General features: G+C 50.0%; 2 protein-coding genes across 2 annotated transcripts in view; both read left to right on the top strand.

The window, feature by feature from the left end:
- Positions 1-6,026: 6,026 nt before the first annotated feature.
- On the top strand, positions 6,027-7,230 carry LOC307225284 (alpha-N-acetylneuraminide alpha-2,8-sialyltransferase-like). The gene is made up of 2 exons (XM_079993220.1): positions 6,027-6,374; positions 6,716-7,230. Exons 1-2 carry the CDS (start codon positions 6,139-6,141, stop codon positions 6,804-6,806), a joined length of 327 nt encoding a protein of 108 aa, XP_079849346.1. The 5' UTR covers positions 6,027-6,138; the 3' UTR covers positions 6,807-7,230.
- Positions 7,231-10,185: 2,955 nt separating this feature from the next.
- Positions 10,186-19,191, top strand: part of LOC307225147 (alpha-N-acetylneuraminide alpha-2,8-sialyltransferase-like) — a 93,012-nt gene continuing 84,006 nt past the window's right edge. Inside the window, exon 1 of the mRNA XM_079992973.1 lies at positions 10,186-10,533. Coding sequence (XP_079849099.1) covers positions 10,298-10,533 — 236 coding nt within the window. The 5' untranslated portion in view covers positions 10,186-10,297. The remainder of the gene's footprint in view (positions 10,534-19,191) is intronic.

Genomic DNA, 19,191 nt, shown 5'->3' with positions numbered 1-19,191 from the left:
TGGGCTTAACCATCCAGGGGTCCTTTACCTTTACCTTTTTACATTTATCCCTATGTCTAAATACATATCTGCATGTATCATTCATTTATCCCTATATCCTTTTTGATTATTATTTTTTGATTATTATTATTAGTAGTAGTAGTAATAAAAGTGCATTCAATGTCTCTGTTAACATCTCCCTTTACTTTCCCTCCTGCTTCTCTCCACATCATTCACTCCCTCCTCCCCAGAGAGTAGCCCTTCTCCCCCCCCCCCGCCCCACAGCCCAGAGGAAATGACAGTCCTGAGCTGATTCAAGTCTACTTTGTTTTCCTTTCATTTCTGCTTCCTCTGCAATTGGCCTCCTCCAGATGTTTCTGGAAGATCTCTCTCCCCTGCCCCACCCCAGCCTCAATACATCAAATTTATGATTTTTAATCTCCTGTGTCCAGATCTCACCTCTGCCACAGATTCTTCCTATTCAGCCTTTGGCTGTGCAGGATCACTCTGTAAAAAGGGCACAAGAACAGCAGTGCAAACTATAAAGCATATGTGCACAACTTTTAAAGCAGGCAAAAAGGTAAGGGGACCCCTGACCATTAGGTCCAGTCGTGACCGACTCTGGGGTTGGGGCACTCATCTCGCTTTATTAGCCAAGGGAGCCGGCGTACAGCTTTCGGGTCATGTGGCCAGCATGACTAAGCCGATTCTGGCGAACCAGAGCAGCGCACGGAAACGCTGTTTACCTTCCCGCTGGAGCAGTACCTATTGATCTACTTGCACTTTGACGTGCTTTCGAACTGCTAGGTTGGCAGGAGCAGGGACCGAGCAATGGGAGCTCACCCCATCGCGGGGATTCGAACCACCGACCTTCTGATCGGCAAGTCCTAGGCTCTGTGGTTTAACCCACAGTGCCACCCGCGTCCCTATAAAGCAGGTATGTTGCATTAATTAGGAACGGACCCTCACCCCATGTGTTTTCAATTAAAGTGAAAGCTATCAGGATCTGTTGAATAGAGGCACCAGGATTCCTGACCCATCTTTGCCACAGAGTCATTCTGCGGCCTGAGGCGAGTCACATTCCCATTCCCACTCTCATCCTCAGTTCCCTTACCTGTAAAATGGGAGCAATAGAGAAACCATAGGATTCTTATGGGGTGGGCCCATTTCAAAACAACAGCAAAGCAATGAAGTGCTTTGCAAGCAGTGTATTACAAGAACATTCCATTTTCACACCCTGTAGTCCATCTGCAAGGCAGGCCCCAAACATTCCCATTTGATAGATGAGAAACTGAGGCCGGCATAAAAATGTGTCTTGCCAGAGGTTGCGCAATTAGACAGCTGGGAAAGCTGAACCCTCTCCATGTGAATAAGAATGACTACATTGGCTCTGGCAGTATCTTTGTCAGAGTCACTGGGAAGAAAATCAACAATTTAGGGCTGAGTAAAACAGGCCCAAAGAACAGATTCAACTCTTTTTTCAAGGCCCTTGGAATTGGCTAAGCAAAACCATGAGCTCCTGATCAGTTCAAGGTTTGCCTTCCCCCCTTTTTAATTAAGAAAAACTCCTGGAGAAATGGGGAGATGCTTAATGTCAGCCATGGGGGAAGGCTGGAGGGGAGGACTGGGAAAAACATGTTCCCTGCTTGACGCACCGACCAGTGTGCTCTTGGAGCATGGCCAGCCAGCACCTGTCTCTCTGCTCCATGGGAAGCCTTGGCTTGGACGAATGTCCATGCAGTCTGCATCGCGGGGCCTGCCCTTTGCCGTTTACTCTGTTGTTTGGAGCCGATTCAAGGTTCCCTCCCTCCCTCCTGGCCAATCCCACAGACATGGGGTGAGGGGATAGGCAAACCTTGAACTGATCAGCTGCTGCTGCTGCTGCTGCTGCTGTTTTCGGCGGCGGCGCCCTGGCCATGGGGCGCTTCTTCGCCCCCGGAGGATGAGGTGGTGGTCGGGACTGCGGCTCCTGCGGCGCCGGGAGCTGCCCGCTGGCTCCCGATGAGCGACTGGAAGGCGGGGAAACGGCATCGGAGGATGGCGGCGGGTCTCCTGGCGTGCAAAGGCCCCCGCACCCGGCTGCCGGTGGGCGCCAGCGCCCTGGGCTTCTTTGTCCTCTGCTGGCTGTACATCTTCCCCATCTACCGGCTGCCGGACGAGAAGGAGGTCGTGCAGGGAGTCCTGCTGCAGCAAGGCAGAGCCTGGCGGAGGAACCGCAGCGCCGTGGCCGGATTCAGGTGAGTGAGTGCCAGCCGGGCACCCCTGGCGAGCTGCGCAGCTGGGCAGCCCAAGGGCACACGGGGACACCCAGCAGCAGGGAAGGGCGCGCTTGCCGCTCCTTCGCAGGAGGCCGGGGCTAGCCCTCGGGATGAATCCTGCCTCCTCTTTCTTTATTGATAAGAAGAAATTAAAAACTTGATGGAGCGTAGGACATTTCCCCCTGCAGAGCTTTCCTTCCAGCTTCCCTCCTGGCTTCAGTGGATACTGATATCCAAACAGGCAAGGGCGCGTCAATTTTTGGGTAGGATGGTTTTATTTTTACATCGCCTTTATTGGAGACCCTCTTCCCCCAAAACAGTAACCCCGAGCTAATTGGTCGGCCTAAGAAGCGAAGTCAAGTTGTGACACTGCAGCTTTGCAGAACGAACTCCCGCAGGATGGCAGCCTGAGCGGATGGAAATGATGGGCTTATCTGTATCAGAGCGAGAGATAAAGCATGTGACCTTTTAGAAATACTCTCCAGGCTGCAGTCCTGTGCTGTGTGCGGGAGAGGTAGTTTTCAAAGCATTGAAAAGGACATGCCGGACAAGTTTGCTCCGGAAGCCTTGTGGAAGGATGCCGCTGGCTGCTAGAATGCTGTTATTTACAAAGCAAAGATATTAAAGCCATAAAGAGCAGAATGTGCTGCTGTGCTGTCAATCAAAGGGTGATGCAAGGGTGCCAGGAAGGCCACCTTGGCCACACAGCACCCTTTGATTACACATCAGAGCAGCTGGAGAAGACAGGCCGAAATGTTTTGCCTTGAGACTGCAATCCCTCTCTTTTGTTTGCCGCGGTCATCTTCCTGTATTGCCCTTGTGCCAAGTCTGAATAACGGAGATACAAAGAGTACTATTGGAGATTTTGTTTTTTGCTGGGGGGTGCGTGGGTGGGCGCAAGAGGAAGGGAAAGCTGGTTGCAAGAATTTCTGATCTATTCTGTCTGGCCTACAATTGTGTGGCCGGTTTCCACCCGCCACGTGCTGCCTTCACAAGCTGAATGCAAAGATTATTGCTGCCCCCGCCTTTATTTCCCTGACCTCTGGTTCATATTTATTGAATGCACGAACCCTGGATTCCCGGGTCGTAGCGCAACACTCGATAATGGCTATACCGCACTGGAGCTCGGATACGCCTTCTTCGATACACCTCCCTTCTTTTGTTCTCTCTCCCCCCCTCCTTTCTTGTCTGTGTCACTGTCTCTACATGTACATTTTCTTACTTGGGACCCACCTCTAAAGTTTGCCACATTCAGTACTGGCAAAACTGCAGGGATTACGTCCCTGTCTGCTGTCCCTGTCTGCTGCCCCGGTTGTGTGAAAGTGGCAGAGAATTGCTGGGGAAGGGGGAGGTTGAAGTGTAATGGTCTTGCTTGGGTTGTTGGCAGAGGGTTTGGCCAGGGAACAGATGGGGTTTTGGAGTTTTGCAATGCTGCCCTCCTTCACCTTTTTCAGTAATTCATAAAATATACGTTGTTGGATTTATCTCCCAGCCACTCCCACAACTCATGGTCCGTATAAACAATAGCACGTTTTCTATATCGAAATACATTTATCTCTATAAATGTATAGGGTGGCGCTGTGGTCTAAACCACTGAGCCTCTTGGGCTTGCTAATCGGAAGGTTGGCGGTTCGAATCCCTGCAACAGAGTGAGCTCCAATTGCTCTGTCCCAGCTCCTGCCAACCTAGCAGTTTGAAAGCATACCAGTGCGAGTAGATAAATAGGTACCACTGTGGCAGGAAGGTAAACGGCATTTCCGTGCACTGCTCTGGTTTCGGTGTCCCGTTGTGCCAGAAGTGGTTTGGTCATGCTGGCCACATGACCCGAAAAGCTGTCTGTGGACAAACACTGGCCCCCTTGGCCTGAAAGCGAGATGAGCGCTGCAACCCCATAGTCACCTTTGACTGGGCTTAACCATCCAGGGGTCCTTTACCTTTACCTTTTTACATTTATCCCTATGTCTAAATACATATCTGCATGTATCATTCATTTATCCCTATATCCTTTTTGATAATTATTTTTTTTATTATTATTATTAGTAGTAGTAGTAATAAAAGTGCATTCAATGTCTCTGTTAACATCTCCCTTTACTTTCCCTCCTGCTTCTCTCCAAATCATTCACTCCCTCCTCCCCAGAGAGTAGCCCTTCTCCCCCCCCCCCCGCCCCACAGCCCAGAGGAAATAACAGTCCTGAGCTGATTCAAGTCTACTTTGTTTTCCTTTCATTTCTGCTTCCTCTGCAATTGGCCTCCTCCAGATGTTTCTGGAAGATCTCTCTCCCCTGCCCCACCCCAGCCTCAATACATCAACCCAGCCTCAATACATCAAATTTATGATTTTTAATCTCCTGTGTCCAGATCTCACCTCTGCCACAGATTCTTCCTATTCAGCCTTTGGCTGTGCAGGATCACTCTGTAAAAAGGGCACAAGAACAGCAGTGCAAACTATAAAGCATATGTGCACAGCTTTTAAAGCAGGCAAAAAGGTAAAGGGACCCCTGACCATTAGGTCCAGTCGTGACCGACTCTGGGGTTGGGGCACTCATCTCGCTTTATTAGCCAAGGGAGCCGGCGTACAGCTTTCGGGTCATGTGGCCAGCATGACTAAGCCGATTCTGGCGAACCAGAGCAGCGCACGGAAACACTGTTTACCTTCCCGCTGGAGCAGTACCTATTGATCTACTTGCACTTTGACGTGCTTTCGAACTGCTAGGTTGGCAGGAGCAGGGACCGAGCAATGGGAGCTCACCCCATCGCGGGGATTCGAACCACCGACCTTCTGATCGGCAAGTCCTAGGCTCTGTGGTTTAACCCACAGTGCCACCCGCGTCCCTATAAAGCAGGTATGTTGCATTAATTAGGAACGGACCCTCACCCCATGTGTTTTCAATTAAAGTGAAAGCTATCAGGATCTGTTGAATAGAGGCACCAGGATTCCTGACCCATCTTTGCCACAGAGTCATTCTGCGGCCTGAGGCGAGTCACATTCCCATTCCCACTCTCATCCTCAGTTCCCTTACCTGTAAAATGGGAGCAATAGAGAAACCATAGGATTCTTATGGGGTGGGCCCATTTCAAAACAACAGCAAAGCAATGAAGTGCTTTGCAAGCAGTGTATTACAAGAACATTCCATTTTCACACCCTGTAGTCCATCTGCAAGGCAGGCCCCAAACATTCCCATTTTACAGATGAGAAACTGAGGCCGGCATAAAAATGTGTCTTGCCAGAGGTTGCGCAATTAGACAGCTGGGAAAGCTGAACCCTCTCCATGTGAATAAGAATGACTACATTGGCTCTGGCAGTATCTTTGTCAGAGTCACTGGGAAGAAAATCAACAATTTAGGGCTGAGTAAAACAGGCCCAAAGAACAGATTCAACTCTTTTTTCAAGGCCCTTGGAATTGGCTAAGCAAAACCATGAGCTCCTGATCAGTTCAAGGTTTGCCTTCCCCCCTTTTTAATTAAGAAAAACTCCTGGAGAAATGGGGAGATGCTTAATGTCAGCCATGGGGGAAGGCTGGAGGGGAGGACTGGGAAAAACATGTTCCCTGCTTGACGCACCGACCAGTGTGCTCTTGGAGCATGGCCAGCCAGCACCTGTCTCTCTGCTCCATGGGAAGCCTTGGCTTGGACGAATGTCCATGCAGTCTGCATCGCGGGGCCTGCCCTTTGCCGTTTACTCTGTTGTTTGGAGCCGATTCAAGGTTCCCTCCCTCCCTCCTGGCCAATCCCACAGACATGGGGTGAGGGGATAGGCAAACCTTGAACTGATCAGCTGCTGCTGCTGCTGCTGTTTTCGGCGGCGGCGCCCTGGCCATGGGGCGCTTCTTCGCCCCCGGAGGATGAGGTGGTGGTCGGGACTGCGGCTCCTGCGGCGCCGGGAGCTGCCCGCTGGCTCCCGATGAGCGACTGGAAGGCGGGGAAACGGCATCGGAGGATGGCGGCGGGTCTCCTGGCGTGCAAAGGCCCCCGCACCCGGCTGCCGGTGGGCGCCAGCGCCCTGGGCTTCTTTGTCCTCTGCTGGCTGTACATCTTCCCCGTCTACCGGCTGCCGGACGAGAAGGAGGTCGTGCAGGGAGTCCTGCTGCAGCAAGGCAGAGCCTGGCGGAGGAACCGCAGCGCCGTGGCCGGATTCAGGTGAGTGAGTGCCAGCCGGGCACCCCTGGCGAGCTGCGCAGCTGGGCAGCCCAAGGGCACACGGGGACACCCAGCAGCAGGGAAGGGCGCGCTTGCCGCTCCTTCGCAGGAGGCCGGGGCTAGCCCTCGGGATGAATCCTGCCTCCTCTTTCTTTATTGATAAGAAGAAATTAAAAACTTGATGGAGCGTAGGACATTTCCCCCTGCAGAGCTTTCCTTCCAGCTTCCCTCCTGGCTTCAGTGGATACTGATTTCCAAACAGGCAAGGGCGCGTCAATTTTTGGGTAGGATGGTTTTATTTTTACATCGCCTTTATTGGAGACCCTCTTCCCCCAAAACAGTAACCCCGAGCTAATTGGTCGGCCTAAGAAGCGAAGTCAAGTTGTGACACTGCAGCTTTGCAGAACGAACTCCCGCAGGATGGCAGCCTGAGCGGATGGAAATGATGGGCTTATCTGTATCAGAGCGAGAGATAAAGCATGTGACCTTTTAGAAATACTCTCCAGGCTGCAGTCCTGTGCTGTGTGCGGGAGAGGTAGTTTTCAAAGCATTGAAAAGGACATGCCGGACAAGTTTGCTCCGGAAGCCTTGTGGAAGGATGCCGCTGGCTGCTAGAATGCTGTTATTTACAAAGCAAAGATATTAAAGCCATAAAGAGCAGAATGTGCTGCTGTGCTGTCAATCAAAGGGTGATGCAAGGGTGCCAGGAAGGCCACCTTGGCCACACAGCACCCTTTGATTACACATCAGAGCAGCTGGAGAAGACAGGCCGAAATGTTTTGCCTTGAGACTGCAATCCCTCTCTTTTGTTTGCCGCGGTCATCTTCCTGTATTGCCCTTGTGCCAAGTCTGAATAACGGAGATACAAAGAGTACTATTGGAGATTTTGTTTTTTGCTGGGGGGTGCGTGGGTGGGCGCAAGAGGAAGGGAAAGCTGGTTGCAAGAATTTCTGATCTATTCTGTCTGGCCTACAATTGTGTGGCCGGTTTCCACCCGCCACGTGCTGCCTTCACAAGCTGAATGCAAAGATTATTGCTGCCCCCGCCTTTATTTCCCTGACCTCTGGTTCATATTTATTGAATGCACGAACCCTGGATTCCCGGGTCGTAGCGCAACACTCGATAATGGCTATACCGCACTGGAGCTCGGATACGCCTTCTTCGATACACCTCCCTTCTTTTGTTCTCTCTCCCCCCCTCCTTTCTTGTCTGTGTCACTGTCTCTACATGTACATTTTCTTACTTGGGACCCACCTCTAAAGTTTGCCACATTCAGTACTGGCAAAACTGCAGGGATTACGTCCCTGTCTGCTGTCCCTGTCTGCTGCCCCGGTTGTGTGAAAGTGGCAGAGAATTGCTGGGGAAGGGGGAGGTTGAAGTGTAATGGTCTTGCTTGGGTTGTTGGCAGAGGGTTTGGCCAGGGAACAGATGGGGTTTTGGAGTTTTGCAATGCTGCCCTCCTTCACCTTTTTCAGTAATTCATAAAATATACGTTGTTGGATTTATCTCCCAGCCACTCCCACAACTCATGGTCCGTATAAACAATAGCACGTTTTCTATATCGAAATACATTTATCTCTATAAATGTATAGGGTGGCGCTGTGGTCTAAACCACTGAGCCTCTTGGGCTTGCTAATCGGAAGGTTGGCGGTTCGAATCCCTGCAACAGAGTGAGCTCCAATTGCTCTGTCCCAGCTCCTGCCAACCTAGCAGTTTGAAAGCATACCAGTGCGAGTAGATAAATAGGTACCACTGTGGCAGGAAGGTAAACGGCATTTCCGTGCACTGCTCTGGTTTCGGTGTCCCGTTGTGCCAGAAGTGGTTTGGTCATGCTGGCCACATGACCCGAAAAGCTGTCTGTGGACAAACACTGGCCCCCTTGGCCTGAAAGCGAGATGAGCGCTGCAACCCCATAGTCACCTTTGACTGGGCTTAACCATCCAGGGGTCCTTTACCTTTACCTTTTTACATTTATCCCTATGTCTAAATACATATCTGCATGTATCATTCATTTATCCCTATATCCTTTTTGATAATTATTTTTTTTATTATTATTATTAGTAGTAGTAGTAATAAAAGTGCATTCAATGTCTCTGTTAACATCTCCCTTTACTTTCCCTCCTGCTTCTCTCCAAATCATTCACTCCCTCCTCCCCAGAGAGTAGCCCTTCTCCCCCCCCCCCCCGCCCCACAGCCCAGAGGAAATAACAGTCCTGAGCTGATTCAAGTCTACTTTGTTTTCCTTTCATTTCTGCTTCCTCTGCAATTGGCCTCCTCCAGATGTTTCTGGAAGATCTCTCTCCCCTGCCCCACCCCAGCCTCAATACATCAACCCAGCCTCAATACATCAAATTTATGATTTTTAATCTCCTGTGTCCAGATCTCACCTCTGCCACAGATTCTTCCTATTCAGCCTTTGGCTGTGCAGGATCACTCTGTAAAAAGGGCACAAGAACAGCAGTGCAAACTATAAAGCATATGTGCACAGCTTTTAAAGCAGGCAAAAAGGTAAAGGGACCCCTGACCATTAGGTCCAGTCGTGACCGACTCTGGGGTTGGGGCACTCATCTCGCTTTATTAGCCAAGGGAGCCGGCGTACAGCTTTCGGGTCATGTGGCCAGCATGACTAAGCCGATTCTGGCGAACCAGAGCAGCGCACGGAAACACTGTTTACCTTCCCGCTGGAGCAGTACCTATTGATCTACTTGCACTTTGACGTGCTTTCGAACTGCTAGGTTGGCAGGAGCAGGGACCGAGCAATGGGAGCTCACCCCATCGCGGGGATTCGAACCACCGACCTTCTGATCGGCAAGTCCTAGGCTCTGTGGTTTAACCCACAGTGCCACCCGCGTCCCTATAAAGCAGGTATGTTGCATTAATTAGGAACGGACCCTCACCCCATGTGTTTTCAATTAAAGTGAAAGCTATCAGGATCTGTTGAATAGAGGCACCAGGATTCCTGACCCATCTTTGCCACAGAGTCATTCTGCGGCCTGAGGCGAGTCACATTCCCATTCCCACTCTCATCCTCAGTTCCCTTACCTGTAAAATGGGAGCAATAGAGAAACCATAGGATTCTTATGGGGTGGGCCCATTTCAAAACAACAGCAAAGCAATGAAGTGCTTTGCAAGCAGTGTATTACAAGAACATTCCATTTTCACACCCTGTAGTCCATCTGCAAGGCAGGCCCCAAACATTCCCATTTTACAGATGAGAAACTGAGGCCGGCATAAAAATGTGTCTTGCCAGAGGTTGCGCAATTAGACAGCTGGGAAAGCTGAACCCTCTCCATGTGAATAAGAATGACTACATTGGCTCTGGCAGTATCTTTGTCAGAGTCACTGGGAAGAAAATCAACAATTTAGGGCTGAGTAAAACAGGCCCAAAGAACAGATTCAACTCTTTTTTCAAGGCCCTTGGAATTGGCTAAGCAAAACCATGAGCTCCTGATCAGTTCAAGGTTTGCCTTCCCCCCTTTTTAATTAAGAAAAACTCCTGGAGAAATGGGGAGATGCTTAATGTCAGCCATGGGGGAAGGCTGGAGGGGAGGACTGGGAAAAACATGTTCCCTGCTTGACGCACCGACCAGTGTGCTCTTGGAGCATGGCCAGCCAGCACCTGTCTCTCTGCTCCATGGGAAGCCTTGGCTTGGACGAATGTCCATGCAGTCTGCATCGCGGGGCCTGCCCTTTGCCGTTTACTCTGTTGTTTGGAGCCGATTCAAGGTTCCCTCCCTCCCTCCTGGCCAATCCCACAGACATGGGGTGAGGGGATAGGCAAACCTTGAACTGATCAGCTGCTGCTGCTGCTGCTGTTTTCGGCGGCGGCGCCCTGGCCATGGGGCGCTTCTTCGCCCCCGGAGGATGAGGTGGTGGTCGGGACTGCGGCTCCTGCGGCGCCGGGAGCTGCCCGCTGGCTCCCGATGAGCGACTGGAAGGCGGGGAAACGGCATCGGAGGATGGCGGCGGGTCTCCTGGCGTGCAAAGGCCCCCGCACCCGGCTGCCGGTGGGCGCCAGCGCCCTGGGCTTCTTTGTCCTCTGCTGGCTGTACATCTTCCCCGTCTACCGGCTGCCGGACGAGAAGGAGGTCGTGCAGGGAGTCCTGCTGCAGCAAGGCAGAGCCTGGCGGAGGAACCGCAGCGCCGTGGCCGGATTCAGGTGAGTGAGTGCCAGCCGGGCACCCCTGGCGAGCTGCGCAGCTGGGCAGCCCAAGGGCACACGGGGACACCCAGCAGCAGGGAAGGGCGCGCTTGCCGCTCCTTCGCAGGAGGCCGGGGCTAGCCCTCGGGATGAATCCTGCCTCCTCTTTCTTTATTGATAAGAAGAAATTAAAAACTTGATGGAGCGTAGGACATTTCCCCCTGCAGAGCTTTCCTTCCAGCTTCCCTCCTGGCTTCAGTGGATACTGATTTCCAAACAGGCAAGGGCGCGTCAATTTTTGGGTAGGATGGTTTTATTTTTACATCGCCTTTATTGGAGACCCTCTTCCCCCAAAACAGTAACCCCGAGCTAATTGGTCGGCCTAAGAAGCGAAGTCAAGTTGTGACACTGCAGCTTTGCAGAACGAACTCCCGCAGGATGGCAGCCTGAGCGGATGGAAATGATGGGCTTATCTGTATCAGAGCGAGAGATAAAGCATGTGACCTTTTAGAAATACTCTCCAGGCTGCAGTCCTGTGCTGTGTGCGGGAAAGGTAGTTTTCAAAGCATTGAAAAGGACATGCCGGACAAGAATGCTGTTATTTACAAAGCAAAGATATTAAAGCCATAAAGAACAGAATGTGCTGCTGTGCTGTCAATCAAAGGGTGATTGATGCAAGGGTGCCAGGAAGGCCACCTTGGCCACACAGCACCCTTTGATTACACATCAGAGCAGCTGGAGAAGACAGGCCGAAATGTTTTGCCTTGAGACTGCAATCCCTCTCTTTTGTTTGCCGCGGTCATCTTCCTGTATTGCCCTTGTGCCAAGTCTGAATAACGGAGATACAAAGAGTACTATTGGAGATTTTGTTTTTTGCTGGGGGGTGCGTGGGTGGGCGCAAGAGGAAGGGAAAGCTGGTTGCAAGAATTTCTGATCTATTCTGTCTGGCCTACAATTGTGTGGCCGGTTTCCGCCCGCCACGTGCTGCCTTCACAAGCTGAATGCAAAGATTATTGCTGCCCCCGCCTTTATTTCCCTGACCTCTGGTTCATATTTATTGAATGCACGAACCCTGGATTCCCGGGTCGTAGCGCAACACTCGATAATGGCTAAGCAAAACCATGAGCTCCTGATCAGTTCAAGGTTTGCCTTCCCCCCTTTTTAATTAAGAAAAACTCCTGGAGAAATGGGGAGATGCTTAATGTCAGCCATGGGGGAAGGCTGGAGGGGAGGACTGGGAAAAACATGTTCCCTGCTTGACGCACCGACCAGTGTGCTCTTGGAGCATGGCCAGCCAGCACCTGTCTCTCTGCTCCATGGGAAGCCTTGGCTTGGACGAATATCCATGCAGTCTGCATCGCGGGGCCTGCCCTTTGCCGTTTACTCTGTTGTTTGGAGCCGATTCAAGGTTCCCTCCCTCCCTCCTGGCCAATCCCACAGACATGGGGTGAGGGGATAGGCGAACCCTCACCCAGACCAAACTCTTTCATCTAAGGGTCAGAGAGCTGTGCTGAAATGGGCACAAACTGCCCCAAAGTCCAGGTTTCACACATGCACGATATTGTTAATATCGGAGGGCAAGGGATCACCCTTGGAGATGAGCGCAGATCCTAGTGCTGGGGCTTTATCGCCTCTCTTGGCTCGGACACACTTGGAATCCGAAGGGTTTTTGTGGTCAAATCACGGCTGAGGAATGGATCCAGTACCAAGATACATTAGCTGGTCGTTGCTGGTGGTGTTTGCACTCCTGCCTGACTACGAAGGCAAAAGGGTTGACCCCCCCCCCCCCCGGTCCTGGTTCAACCCACACTATCCCCTGGCAGGGCTGGGAAAGTCTCTGGAGGGCTGCTGCCAGCCTGGGTAGACAGTACTGTGCTAGATGGGCTAATGGTTTGACTCTATATAAAGCAACTTCCTATTTTCCTATGAGATAGACTTGTGGCTATGGAGGGCCCATTTAGCTATCACAGCTAAAAACCATCGAGACCCTCTGTGAATGTGTTCAGTCTTTTTGAAAAGCTGGTAAACTAGAATCTTCCTTAAAGAATTAATAAAATCTTTCAGTTTATTATCATGTATTCATACTCTGAGCTAGTAAACTAGAGTCTTGAAAAAAATATCTTTTTTATTATGTACTCCAAGCTACTAAACTAGAATCTTTTTAAAAATAATTAATAAAATCTTTAAATTTTTTTTTATTGTGTACTTCTACTCCAAGCTAGTTAACTAGGATCCTTTAAAAAGAATTAATAAAACCTTTTAATTTTTTTTATTACGCACTCATACTCCAGGCTAGTAAACACGAATCTTTTAAAAAGGAATTAATAAAATCTTTTAATTTTTCATTGCATGCTTGCACGCCGTCTTTTCGCAAGCCCACTCTTCAGAGGGTATGTGATGCTGCTGCAAAGCTTTCCATAGGCAACTGTTGGACTAATTGGGACTTTGGCCTGATTCAGCAGGGCTCTTGCTATGTTCTTCTGCAATATTGGTACCAAATTTACACCTTAAATGTACATGGCAGAATCCACTAAAGTAACAGCACTAAGATCCTACTGACTTGAACAAACTCAAGCTTCCATCTATATGTGGCACAGAAGTTTCGCCTATATAAATCTGGCACTGTGTTAAATAGACTCAAGGATTTTACCAAGGGCCTTCCGGCGATCAGTTTTACACAATCGCAAAAGGGACTATACTGGTTTTTCGCCGGCTTTCTGTTAGAACATTGATCTATTCTGGTTTAAAACAATGGGAATAAGTGACCTGTTAAGACGAAACTTCTCAGACCAGAATCACAGCTTAGATTAACCTTGCAGTGTCTTGTGGTAGTGAATTCTGTATCTCAAGAGCGTTCAAAGAGACCTGCTGGATCAAATCAGACTCCCATCTCGCCCATCATCCTATTCTCACAGTGGCTAGCCAGATGTTCCAGCCCACAAATGATAAATTGGTACCTTGGGAGTTTTTTTGGGATCTTTATGTTTTATTCCTGAAACTTTTTGCAACTCAGGTTTATTGGATAGTCCCTAAGCCGTAGTTTTATGTGAGGGAGAGAGGCCTTCCACCTTCTGCATTCTCTCCATGATGACGCATTCCTCACCTGTCACATCCAATTTATGGAAAAACCTGGAGGTTTTCCCGAACTTCGGCCATTTCTATTTGGACAGGCATTTTCTGTTAAGGAGAGAAAAACAGCTCAATGGAAGAACTTCTGCCCTGCATGCAGAAGGCCCCAGGTGTCTCCAGGTAGGGTTGGGGAAAGCTATCTGAGACCCCAGAGTCGGTGATAGTCGGAGTAGATGAGAGGTGTATGTGTGTGTGTGTGTATATATATATATATATGTATATAGACGCGGGTGGCGCTGTGGGTTAAACCACAGAGCCTAGGACTTGCCGATCAGAAGGTCAGTGGTTCGAATCCCCACAACGGGGTGAGCTCCCATTGCTCTGTCCCAGCTCCTGCCAACCCAGCAGTTGGAAAGCACGTCAAAGTGCAAGTAGATAAATAGGCACCACTCCAGCAGGAAGGTAAACGGCGTTTCCGTGTGCTGCTCTGGTTCGCCAGAAGCAGCTTAGTCATGCTGGCCACCTGACCCGGAAGCTGTACGCCGGCTCCTTCGGCCTATAGAGCGAGATGAGCGCTGCAACCCCAGAGTCAGTCACGACTGGACCTAATGGTCAGGGGTCCCTTTACACACACACACACACACACCTCATATCATTTTCAACAAATATTAAACATACTTTTATATCTTATACAGATTTTTTTTGACTTCCATCAATCACATCTGAAAATTTTCCAATCTTTTCACTTAATTTACATTTCTTACTTTCACTATTACATTTAAATATCATAACTAATGTCTCTCTTCTTTGCAATATTTCATATATTCCTCCTTACAAAACTTCTTGTAGTCCTACTAGCATAATTTGTTGATTACAGTTGCTCTTCAAATTATTTGTATATTTCTTCCAATCTTCTGTAAATCTCTGGTCCCACAGCTTTCAAATCCTTCCTGTCATTTTATCCAAGGTAGAGGTTTTCAACCTTTTTGGGTCCACGGCTCCCTTGACCAACTACATTCTTTCCGCGGCACCCCTGTGGGGCTCAGGAACCCAGGTATCCCACCCCTTGCCTGCAGAGCCGGCAGCCCCTCACCCTTTTTCGAATACCCTCCACTTGTGGAGTGTTTCCCCAGCCTCCTCCCCTCTTCCTTCTCATTGGGAGTCCTCCAGGCAGATGCTGCTGCCCCCCCCCCCGGTCTCTGAATTGTCCCCGCTGCCCCAAAGAGGTGCCCACAGAGGCCTGGGAAGCACTCTCTGGCCAGCCCCAGAGGCACCATTCGCCTGAGGAGCTTATTTATAGCAAGGACTGCTGCAACAAGCAGCTGTGCAAGCCTCTGGGAGGTAGAGACATGAGAGGGCATCAGAGGAAGGGAGCAAAGGGAAGAGGGATAGAGACCAGGGTCACCCAAGGCACCCAAGGGTGCTACCGCACACTGGTTGAAAACCACTGGAGTAGACAGTACTGAACTAGATGACAAGGGATTTAAATCTATGGCACTTGATCTTGGGCATGTTTTAATTATTGCATTGTTTTCCATAGGGACGTGGGTGGCGCTGTGGGTTAAACCACAGAGCCTAGTTTGAATCCCCGGTTTGAATCCCCGTGACGGGGTGAGCTCCCGTTGCTCGGTCCCAGCTTCTGCCAACCTAGCAGTTCAAAAGCACATCAAAGTGCAAGTAGATAAATAGGTACCGCTCTGGTGGGAATGTAAACAGCGTTTCTGTGCGCTGCTCTGGTTCACCAGAAGTGGCTTGGTCATGCTGGCCACATGACCCGGAAGCTGTCTGTGGACAAACGCCGGCTCCCTCGGCCCATAGACGAGATGAGCGCTGCAACCCTAGAGTCGGTCACGACTGGACCTAATGGTCAGGGGTCCCTTTACCTTTCCACTCCACTGCACAATTTGTCATTCGTACGCATGCAGAAAGGTGAGATTCTTAAGGGCTGTTTGCACTTAACGCATCTTGGATGTGGGTACCAGATTCTTGTAGGAACTTATGCATCTCCTGCGTGCTTGCAAGAACACATGATGGACACGCACAGAACTGAGGAGTGGCTACCTCTTATATGCAGGTTGAGTCTGTCACTAAGGATGATGATTTATTAAACTTATTAGTTGCTTGTCACCCGAAGGTCACCAAGCAACTTACAGTAAAAAAATACAATACAATACAATACATAATACCATAGTTCACCCTCCACAAAGCTACAATTCCCAGCACCCATTGCAAACTACAGTTTAGAGAATTCTTTTTATCTTTTTCTAACTTTTCTTTTTCACCTCTCCTCAACTGCCTTTTCTTCACACTCCTCCTTTAAAAGAGAGAAAAAGGATAATCCCATAATTCTTCTTTTTGAAACTCTATTTTTAGAAAACATTAAGGGTTTCATCCAAGAAACAATGTATTTATATATAATCTTGGCTTCCAAGCATTCAAGTCGCAACTTGCTATAATGCGTAAGATGTTATGATTATATGTTATGCCCATAATCACACCATATACTTAAAAGGGCTAAAGGTAAAGGTACCCCTGCCCGTACGGGCCAGTCGTGTCCGACTCTAGGGTTGTGCGCCCATCTCACTTAAGAGGCCGGGGGCCAGCGCTGTCCGGAGACACTTCCGGGTCACGTGGCCAGCATGACGAAGCTGCTCTGGTGGGCCGGCACCAGCAGCACATGGAAACGCCGTTTACCTTCCCACTATAAAGCGGTACCTATTTATCTACTTGCACTTAAGGGTGCTTTCGAACTGCTAGGTGGGCAGGAGCTGGGACTGAAAGACGGGAGCTCACCCCGCCACGGGGATTCGAACTGCCGACCATGCGATCGGCAAGCCCTAGGCGCTGAGGTTTTACCCACAGCGCCACCCGCGTCCCACTAAAAGGGCTATGATACCATAAAAGCACACTGTATCACACACAGTATCACAAAAGTACTTTAAATGCACGGTGCGACACACGGCCTGTGTTGGTGTGTTTTCTGTGGCGCCCTGTACTTTTGTTTCCAAATTCCCTCAGCCAGATCCCTCTGAACCCCTTCAGACCAGCCTCTGCCAACTGCGCACTTTATGGATGTTGCTCACATCTCACATTCGCCATTGTTCAAAACTATCCAGGCGTGTTTTGCTACAGGCACAGGTCCAGTTGCGATTACTTGGAGATTTGTGGGTGCCAGCTTGGCAACCATAGTTTACAAACCAAATAGCATGTCCAATTCCCTTGTGTGTGTTTCTCCTTCTTGTGTACTGGGACGAGAGACTTGTTGTAAGAGCAAGCTATAGTCAAGCAATGTAGTTGAGATCATAGAATTGTAGGGTTGGAAAAGGACCCCAACCCCCCTGGCAAATAGACATTCCATTGCTGGGACCGTAACGTATGATTAAGGTGCCATTTGGAGCCTAGCTTATATATCTCAGTTTCTAACACTGCCTTTAAACTGTGCTTTAAACTTGCACAGTCTCTTGCTGGCTGGAGGATGGAAGGCTGGCTGAATGGTGAAAATTAAGTTCACGCTCACCCTCTTCTGAATGTGTTTGTTGTCATCGCCTTGGTTCTTTCTGATCTCCTCTCATTGGCTATGCTAAAGTTTTCTTTTGGGGAGACAATGTATGGGGCTGGGGCAACTTGTGGCCCTCCAGATTCTGGGGCTACAACTCCCACTAGCCCCAGGAAGCATGGCCAATGGTCAGGGTTGATGGGAGTTGTAGTCCAGCAACACTTGGAGTTTCCATGCCTTGCATTCCCAAAGAATGACTGAGTCATCCCTTGCTGGCATCTGTCTGTCTCGAGAGACAGTGGAGTGTGCCTCTGGGGGTGAAGTCAAACCATAGAATCATAGAATTGTAGAGTTGGAAGGGACCCTGAGGGTCATCTAGGCAGGTGTGCTGGGCCCGGGGGTTAACCTGAGGAACATGGTCCAGGTCCGGTCCTGAATCCAAGGCTTCCACGAGGAGTCAGTCCGACAGGGTGAAGGCAGTAAACCAGGCTAGGTCAGGCACAGGGTCTCAGGCAGGTTCTAGCAAACAGCAATGTTGCTCCTGCAACCTGGGGCGGGGTCCGACAGCCTTTTATCTCTGATGGGGTAACGGCCGGTCCTGATCCCTCAGCGACTCACCTCCCCATTTCGCCCAAAGGCGAGCACTCATCCTGCGAGTACTCAGGTCTCTCCTTCTCTCAGACCTTAGTCTCTGCAGCTCGGGAGACGTTGGTGGGTTACTAGACCCAGGGGCCGCCTCAGCCTCCCCTGACTCAGCCGGTAGTGGAGCAGCTGTAAGTGATGGCCCAGCTGAAGGCAACGAGGTAATCCCCGCATCTGGATCCAGGGCAGGCTCAGGCCCCTGACTTGGCCCAGCTGGTGTTTGTTGCAGGGGAACCTGTGCAGACTGGGGCCCTCCAGAATCAGGCCCCAGACTTGGTTCAGATGATGCCTGAGGCAAAGGATCTGGTGCGGACTGAGACTCCCCTGGTTCCGAGTCCGAGTCCCAGGCCATCACAGCACAAATCTCAGCTAAAGCATCCTTGACAGATAGCCCTCCTACCTTTGCTCAAAAACCTCCATGGAAGGAGAGGCCACCACCTCCCGAGGGAGACCGTTCCACTGTCAAATAACCCTAACTGTCAGAAAGTTCTTCCTGATGTTGTGCCGGAATCTCCTTCATTGTAACTTGAAGCCATTGGTTTGAGTGCTACCCTCCAAGCTGGAGAAAGCAAGCTTGATCCACCTTCCATGTGACAGCTGTGCCACATGATTCTTGTGTCTTAACCGCAGCTTCAGCTGCAAAGACCAGCTGATAACATGGATCTCTGTGCCCAGAAACTGGTGTTACCCAAACCACTGTTGAAAGCCCAGCTAAAGAGTTAGCAACCCTGCTGTGACTGCTAGTATTTTGCAGTTACTGAGCACCCAACGGGCACCGGTCTTTGCTGTGCAGCGGGGTTGGCGGGAGAGATGTATGGCTGATTTGCCACTGTCCAGTTGCTGAATAACAACAACAGCAAAAACTTGCCCTTCCAAATGGCAATACAGTCATACCTCTTGTTACATTTGCTTTGGGTTAAATCTTTTCAGGTTGCGTCCCGCGGTGACCCGGAAGTACCAGAAAGGGTTACTTCTGGGTTTTGCCGCTCGTGCATGTGCAGAAGCAGCGAATCGCGACCTGTGCACGTGCAGACGTGGGTTGTGTTCTGCTCATGTTGCAAATGGGGCTCCAAAATGGATCCCGTTTGCAACCAGAGGTACCACTGTAATGCAATAACATTGGGGAAGCATCGCTGAGAAGCTATTAAAGCAGAATGACGTGTGGACGGTTCAGTACAAACCCACCACTAATGCAGTATTACTGCTTTGGTGACATGGCGAAGATGACACCTGCCGGGAAACTCCAATCTGGAGGGGTCTAGAGTCCCACCACCCTCCCAGCTCTTCAAGGAGATTTAGCAGAAAAGAAAATTGGCAGCCTTGTGAAAAATAGTTTTCGACAGGAAGCCTTCAAACCTGTCTTGTCAAAGTGATGTTTTATAATAAGGAGGAGATGCAAGGCCAAACTTTCAGACTCAGGGTGTTTGTGTTTGTGTGTGTGGATTTTAACCCATTCCTTTCCCAGTTGT

The sequence above is a fragment of the Podarcis cretensis genome (genome assembly GCF_951804945.1).
Source record: "Podarcis cretensis genome assembly, chromosome: 10".
Lineage (NCBI taxonomy): Eukaryota > Metazoa > Chordata > Lepidosauria > Squamata > Lacertidae > Podarcis > Podarcis cretensis.
This window is presented reverse-complemented; position numbering and strand designations above follow the sequence as displayed.

Coding starts and splice junctions, on each gene's coding strand:
- LOC307225284 (XM_079993220.1), top strand. CDS start 6,139: ATGAGCGACTGGAAGGCGGGGAAACGGCATCGGAGGATGGCGGCGGGT. Junction 6,375..6,715: donor AGCGCCGTGGCCGGATTCAG/GTGAGTGAGTGC, acceptor CCCCCAAAACAG/TAACCCCGAGCTAATTGGTC.